Raw genomic sequence first — 7,762 nt, 5'->3', positions numbered from 1 at the left:
TTGTCTGGTTTTGGTATCAGGGTGATGGTGACCTCGTAGAATGAGTTTGGGAGTTTCCTCCCTCTGCTATATTTTGGAAGAGTTTGAGAAGGATAGGTGTTAGCTCTTCTCTAAATGTTAGAATTCGCCTGTGAAGCCATTTGGTCCTGGGATTTTTTTTGTTGGAAGATTTTAATCACAGTTTCAATTTCAGTGCTTGTGATTGGTCTGTTTATATTTTCTATTTCTTCCAGGTTCAGTCTCGGAAGGTTGTGCTCTTCTAAGAATTTGTCCATTTCTTCCAGGTTGTCCATTTTATTGGCATATAGTTGCTTGTAGTAACCTCTCATGATCCTTTGTATTTCTGCATTGTCAGTTGTTACTTCTCCTTTTGCAATTCTAATTCTATTGATTTGAGTCTTCTGCCTTTTTTCTTGATGAGTCTGGTTAATGGTTTATCAATTTTATCTTCTCAAAGGACCAGCTTTTAGTTTTATTGATCTTTGCTATTGTTACCTTCATTTCTTTTTCATTTATTTCTGATCTGATCTTTATGATTTCTTTCCTTCTGCTAACTTTGGGGTTTTTTTGTTCTTCTTTCTCTAATTGCTTTAAGTGTAAGGTTAGGTTGTTTATTTGAGATTTTTCTTTTTTCTTGAGGTAGGATAGTATTGCTATGAACTTCCCTCTTAGAACTGCTTTTGCTGCATCCCATAGGTTTTGGGTCATCGTGTTTTCATTGTGATTTGTTTCTAGGTATTTTTTTTTATTTCCTCTTTGATTTCTTCAGTGATCTCTTGGTTATTTAGTAGTGTATTGTTTAGCCTCCATGTGTTTGTATTTTTTAACAGTTTTTTTTTCCTGTAATTGATATCTAGTCTTATAGCATTGTGTTTGGAAAATATACTTGATATAATTTCAATTTTCTTAAATTTACCGAGGCTTGATTTGTGACCCAAGATACGATCTATCCTGTAGAATGTTCCATGAGTCCTTGAGAAGAAAGTGTATTCTGTTGTTTTTGGATGGAATGTCCTGTAAATATCAATTAAGTCCATCTTGCTTAATGTGTCATTTAAAGCTTGTGTTTCCTTATCACAGGGAAACACAAATCACCCTTCCCAAATCACCTTTCTGATTGGTGAAAGTGGGATGCTAAAGTCCCCTACTGTTATTGTGTTACTGTCCATTTCCCCTTTTTTGGTTGTTAGCATTTGCCTTACGTATTGAGGTGCTCCCATGTTGGGTGCTTAAATATTTACAATTGTTAAATCTTCTTCCTGGATTGATCCCTTGATCATTATGTAGTGTCCTTCTTTGTGTCTTGTAATAGTCTTTATTTTAAAGTCTATTTTGTCTCATATGAGAATTGCTACTCCAGCTTTCTTTTGATTTCCATTTGCATGGAATATCTTTTTCCATCCCCTCACTTTCAGTCTGTATGTGTCCCTAGGTCTGAAGTTAGTCTCTTGTAGACAGCACATATACAGGTCTTCTTTTTGTATCCATTCAGCCAGTCTATGTCTTTTGTTTGGAGCAGTTAATCTATTTACATTTAAGGTAATTATCGATACACATGTTCCTGTTACCATTTTCTTATTATTTGTGTGTGTGTGTGTGTTAAGAAATATTAGTTTTATTTAACCAGTTTTCACAGCTGAATATTTATTCTATAAAAACTTTACAGATTGTACAGTTTATATATAGTTCAAACTACTGAACCAAAAAAGTAGGTCCCACAGATGCAAAAATACTGCACCAGCCAATCCATGGTAAAGGCAGATTTACACGCTGTACAGCTCTCCACAAGGCCAGGAGGTGGTCGGTTCTAAGTATAAACTTCAAAACTGTACAAAAATAAGGCTTTGATTTTATTTCATTCTTCATACATTCAATATGATTGCAAGCTCAGAAGCCTACCGAATGATAGGCGTCTGGAATCAGGAATCAGTCCCCACTCCTGGCAGGAATGCGGACGTCTATTTACACAGGGCACTCTCAGACAGAATCCTGTACTTGGTATATTGTGTAGACATGAAAGCAGAGACCAAGAACATTAAACGTCGATATAAGGTAGTTTTTTATCTTAAAAAGGAGTTTCTGCATTTAATAGTGTGCCAAAAGAATTTTAACTTATTAAATAAAATATATTCTAAGTGAACCAAAAAATTACACTTTATAAACATAAAAATACTTTATTTTTGGTGTAATACATCAATCATATCTGCAAATAGAAAACCAAAACTGTATATAAAGTAGTTCTCACCCAGTAACAAGAAGCACTTATATAGTTATTTTTTCAAATGGGTCAGAAAAACTAATTATAAACCCCCTATAACTTAGAGATCATACTTAGCTATTCAGTGATTTGCTAACACTGCAAAACAAGCTTTCCCCTAGAGAGAGAGTGGTTTCTTCCTGTTAACTGGGTAAGAATCGGACATATTTAAGAAAGAAGGCAGAATCAACTGATTTCTCAGCATGAATCCTAGGTGTGTTTTAGTCTGGGGGTATATTCAGCAGTGGGTGTTTAATCAGAAATACTTAACCTAAAAGAATAAGTCTTCCTTTCGATTGAGAAGTTTTCATCTCTGACGTTTTGTACCTTCCTGGAGACAAGGGCATGCCTCAGATCTTTCCGTATTTCTATTTGGGGTGGGGGTGGGGGGGCGAGGCGGGCTAACACCTCTTTAGATTCTGTTTTCTAGAAGGAAAAAACAAGGAAAACAAACATTATTCCAGACTTTTCTGACACCCAAACCAGGAAAACACACTCCTTTTTTATACAGTACTAGCCAAAGATAACAAAAAGTAGAGCCTCAAAGAGCAGCCCAGAGCTCACAATTATACTTTTATACCTGTGTGTGTATTAAGTATAAAATAATGACGTTTGGACAAGCTTTGTAGTTATTTAAAGTTACAGTACTTAAAGACTCCTTGGTAACAAATAGCTTGGCTGTTTCAAGTCCTGCTTCCAAGAGTGAGCTCCACGTGAACCTGTTTCAGGCTGTGAGGATGGGTCCGCACCCCAGGGAGCCCCAGCCGGCCTGTGCGATGCGACTACAGGGTCGTCTGGGGCAGCCCGGCCGTCAGAACTCGTCGATCTTCCACTGCAGGTACTTGAACATGGAGTCCATGCCCTGGGCCGAGCCCCAGATCTTCTTCAGCACCTCGCACTCCCGCTCGTTGGCCTGCTCCAGCTCCAGCTTCATGTTGCAGCGCACCAGGGCCTTGGATTCCTCGAGCACGACCGGGTTACAGGAGGCGAGCTCCTTAACGCGGACCATGACTTCCTGGGTGAAGGTCCCGGGGCAGAACACCTGGGAGACCAGGCCTTTGCCGCACGCCTCCTGCGCCGTCAGCTTCCGTCCGCTGAGCAGCATTTCATTCGCAGATGCTCCTCCCATAATCTTGGGAAACATCACGGTGGAACAGCCATCTGGACTCTGTCCAAAGGCAGTGTAGGGTGTTTGGAACCAAGCCTTCTCATTGGCCCAAACCACGTCACAGAGAGTCAGGATGGACGCTCCTAGTCCAATGGCTGGGCCGTTTACGGCTACAATAATAAGCTTCTTAAACTGAATGAAAGTATTCACAAAGTTTCTGATGGCCTCGGCCATCTTCGTGCTTTCTCTCTTCCGGTCGTTGGTCAGGCGCCGAATGAAGTAGATGAAGTCAAGGCCGCAGCAGAAGACGCTGCCCACGGCGCTGAACAGCACCAGCTTGCTGTCGTCGGCAGCGGCCGAGCTCAGGGCGCTCTGCACTTCCTTCATCACCTCTGGGTTGAGAGAGTTGTTCTCGGATGACTTCGTGAACAGCAGGATGTGGGTGAAGCCGTCCTGCTTCCGGACGACGATGTCCCTGTACCTGTAGGCTTTTTCCGGCTGCCTCACGCTGAAACGCAGTCGCTTGTCGAAGGGCTGGTTTTGTCTGTCATCGATGAATTTCCTCTTCCCGGCCGTCATGCCCGTGACTGATGTCTGCAGGCTGGTCATCCCGTTGGCTGTCAGCACGTCCATGAATGGGAAGGAACCTTTCCCGTTCACGGCTAGCCCCGTGGCCATAGCCGCGGTCACAGGGCCGGACACCTGTGGCACCAGCGGGTGTATCAGGGGCCGGCTCCCCATCTGCGCACGCTCGGCAACGGGGCCCAGCAGAGCTCCTACCGGCTTTCTGGCCGCCACCTCCGGCACCACCGTGTCCTCCTGCCCCTGCTCGACGGGGTCCAGTTTCTCGGGGCTCTCGCTCTGAAAGCCGTCCACTGCGCTCCTGCTCTTGATGGGGCTCTTGGGCACGAGGATCTTTATACCTGACTTGGCCAGGTCCATGTTCTTCCGGTTCAAGAGGGACGGGGCTGGGTCCTTCCTGAACTTCTGGCTGGCGGCAAACAGCGGGCTGGCCTTGGGCTCCTGCTCTTTGCCAACCACTAGCGATTCAGGAGAGGCCTTGGAAAAGCCGCTGTTGGTGGACCTGGAAATCTGCTTCCTAGCGTTGTTCGGGGAGGCCCGGTTGGCCCTGGTGAAGGGGCCCTCCCTCTGCTTCTCGGTGTGGTGCCTGTTGAAGTCGTGGATGTACTCCTCGCAGTTTACCAGGTTCTGCTCTGGTTCCCAGGTGTCGTCCTCGCTGTCGTAGCCCTTCCACCGGACCAAATATTCCGTCTTCCCTTTTTTGTTCTTCCTTTTGTCAACGATTCTTTCAACCTCGTACAGCTCCTCGGAGGCCATGGTGGGCGGTGGAGCTGGGGGCGTGGGGCAAGGCCGTTGAGGCGCCGCGCAGCCGGCGGCCGACACTTTGTTTCAGTTGGGTCCCTGCGTGGCCTGCGCTTCCGGCTCCGCTCGGCTCCGGCGCCGGTCGGGTGCGGACCGGCGCTCACTCCCACCGGTGTGGGCCGCCGGCCGGGTTGTGCGCAGGAGCAGCTACGCAACGTGCTCTCCGCGCCGTGCTCACTCCCCGGCGGGCCGGCTCGGGCTCAGGCTCATTGCGTAGCCGCGGGGCGGGGCGGGGCGGGGCGGGGCGCGGCCGGTCCGGGGTGGGGCGCGGCGGCCGTGCACTGCGGCGCGTTGGCTCCGCGGCTCCCCCTCTCCGGTGTAGTGCAAAAATCTTCCTCTTTCTTATTATTTTGGGTTTGTTATTGTAGGTCTTTTCCTTCTCTTGTGTTTCCTGCCTAGAGAAGTTCCTTTAGCCTTTGTTGTAAAGCTGGTTTGGTGGTCTGAATTCTCTTAGCTTTTGCTTGTCTGTAAAGGTTTTAATTTCTCTGTTGAATCTGAATGAGGTCCTTGCCAGATAGAATAATCTTGGTTGTAAGTTTTTCCCTTTCATCACTTTAAATATGTCCTGCCATTCCCTTCTGGCTTGCAGTTTCTGCTGAAAGATCAGCTGTTAACCTTTTAGGGATTCCCTTGTATGTTATTTGTTGCTTTTCCCTTGCTGCTTTTAATACTTTTTCCTTGTATTTAATTTTTGATAGTTTGGTTAATATGTGTCTTGGCGTGTTTTTCCTTGGATTTATCCTGTATGGGACTCTCTGTGCTTCCTGGACTTGATTAACTATTTCCTTTCCCATATTAGGGAAGTTTTCAACTATAAGCTCTTCAAATATTTTCTCAGTCCATTTCTTTTTCTCTTCTTCTTCTGGGACTCCTATAATTCGAATGTTGGTGCATTTAATGTTGTCCCAGAGATCTCTGAGACTGTCCTCAATTCTTTTCATTCTTTTTTCTTTATTCTGCTCTGCAATAGTTATTTCCACTATTTTACCTTCCAGGTCACTTATCTGTTCTGCCTCAGTTATTATGCCTCAGTTATTTAATTTCATTTATTGTGGTGTTCATCATTGTTTGCTCTTTAGTTCTTCTAGGTCCATGTTAAATGTTTCTTGTATTTTCTCCATTCCGTTTCCAAGATTTTGGATCATCTTTACTATCATTACTCTGAATTCTTTTTCAGATAGACTGCCTATTTCCTCTCCATTTGTTTGGTCTGGTGGGTTTTTACCTTGCTCCTTCATCTTCCCTGTGTTTGTCTGTCTTCTCATTTTGCTTAACTTACTGTTTTTGGGTCTCCTTTTCACAGGCTGCAGGTTCGTAGTTCCCGTTGTTTTTGGTGTCTGCCTCCCGTGGATAAGGTTAGTTCAGTGGGTTGTGTAGGCTCCCTGGTGGAGGGGACTGGTGCCTGTGTTCTGGTGAATGAGTCTGGATCTTGTCTTTCTGGTGGGCAGGACCATGTCCAGTGGTGTGTTTTGGGGTGTCTGTGACCTTATTATGATTTTAGGCAGCCTCTCTGCCTATGGGTGGGGTTGTGCTCCTGTCTTCCTTGTTGTTTGGCTTGGGGTGTCCAGCACTGGAGCTTGCTGGTCATTGAGTGGAGCTGGGTCTTAGCGTTGAGATGGGGATCTCTGGGAGGTCTCTGGCTGATTGATATTACGTGGGGCTGGGTGGTGTCTGGTGGACCAATGTCCTGAACTTGGCTCTCCCACCTCAGAGGCTCAGAACTGACACCCATCCAGTGCACCAAGACCCTGTCAGCCACACGGCTGCTACTGTTGGATGGTCTCCTGCAGAGGGGGTGTGGCTGTGGCTCACCGCAGAGACAAGGACACTGCCAGCAGAAGTTCTGGGAAGTACTCCTTGGCATGAGCCCTCCCAGAATCCACCATTAGTCCCACCAAAGACTGCTACAAACATTCTAAAGAGTGTTAAAAACCTTAAAATTTGAATTACCCTATGTCTCAGCCATCCCTTAACTGTGAATTTATCTTATGGAAAGAATTAGAGATGTGTGAAAAGATATACATCTAAGATGCTTTATCAAATTTATTTATAACATTGAAAAACTGGAAGAGCCTTAATGTCCAACAATAAGTTACTAGTTAAGTAAAATATGTATGTTTAAATGATGGAAAGCTGCATAGACATTTAAGATTATGTCATAGAAGACTATACACTGTCATGGAAAAATGTTCCTGATATGTAGCCCAGTGAAAATAGCAAGTTACAAAACAGTATATTATAAAAATACTATTCATATATAAACATAACAGACTGAGGTGTACAAATGCAAATATTTTTTTAAATGAAGCTTGTTGCTATATTCTCAAAACTTTGATTTTCCAATCTACACAGAACATACATATTTTTGGCCTATTCTTGTTTAAATTTTAGTCTAGTCCCCTGATATTTATAATCCAATCTAGTTATTAGAGTCTTAGGCTCTCTTTGTTGACAATTCTGTCAGAATTCAATATTATTAGCTGTCACTATTCATAGTTCCAAGCTTTCTCTCTCTGAACTAGCACTGTCTACTCTACCTTCACCAACTCTAAACAGAGCAGGGGAGAGAAATCCTCTTCTTGTGCCTGCCCAAGAGCATCAGTAGTGGGAGGAAGACCTGGTCTTGACCTGGGGCCACCTTATTTCCATGGCATCTACTGCTATGGAGTCTCGGTGAAAGCCAGATGCATGGTTTCCTGAGACCATATTTTGTTCCACACTAGCCCCCTCACAGAGCACCCCCTCACCATGCAGGGGCAGCTGTGTATCGTTTTGGCACACTCAGGAAGCTCTACACCTCCTACCTGTCTGCTCATCTCTGCGCTCAGGTTAGACCTTGAGATCTTCTTCTGTGCCCTCTGAGGCGAGTCATTGACAACTGGAAAAGGTGTGTCTCTTTTGTCCTCTCTCTTCCAGGCACACCCCAAGATCTCTTTGAGTCCTACTAGTATTTCCCATCAATCATTCTGCCTTCTGAAATCACCTGATTTCCTGAGCAGGACCCTTCCATCTTT

The 7,762-nt window shown here is 44.9% G+C and overlaps 1 protein-coding gene across 2 annotated transcripts; it reads right to left on the bottom strand.

The window, feature by feature from the left end:
• Nucleotides 1-3,068: 3,068 nt before the first annotated feature.
• LOC132424056 (chromodomain Y-like protein) lies at nucleotides 3,069-4,703 on the bottom strand. Of its 2 annotated transcripts, XM_060009869.1 has the most exons (2): nucleotides 4,013-4,703; nucleotides 3,069-3,952 (listed from the first exon to the last, which is right to left on the bottom strand). In XM_060009869.1, exons 1-2 carry the CDS (start codon nucleotides 4,701-4,703, stop codon nucleotides 3,069-3,071), a joined length of 1,575 nt encoding a protein of 524 aa, XP_059865852.1. The 2 variants fall into 2 exon arrangements, with proteins under 2 accessions (XP_059865852.1, XP_059865851.1); XM_060009868.1 differs by having other exon boundaries at nucleotides 3,069-4,703.
• Nucleotides 4,704-7,762: the final 3,059 nt, after the last annotated feature.

The sequence above is a fragment of the Delphinus delphis genome, chromosome 4 (genome assembly GCF_949987515.2).
Source record: "Delphinus delphis chromosome 4, mDelDel1.2, whole genome shotgun sequence".
Classification (NCBI taxonomy): Eukaryota; Metazoa; Chordata; class Mammalia; order Artiodactyla; family Delphinidae; genus Delphinus; species Delphinus delphis.
This window is presented reverse-complemented; position numbering and strand designations above follow the sequence as displayed.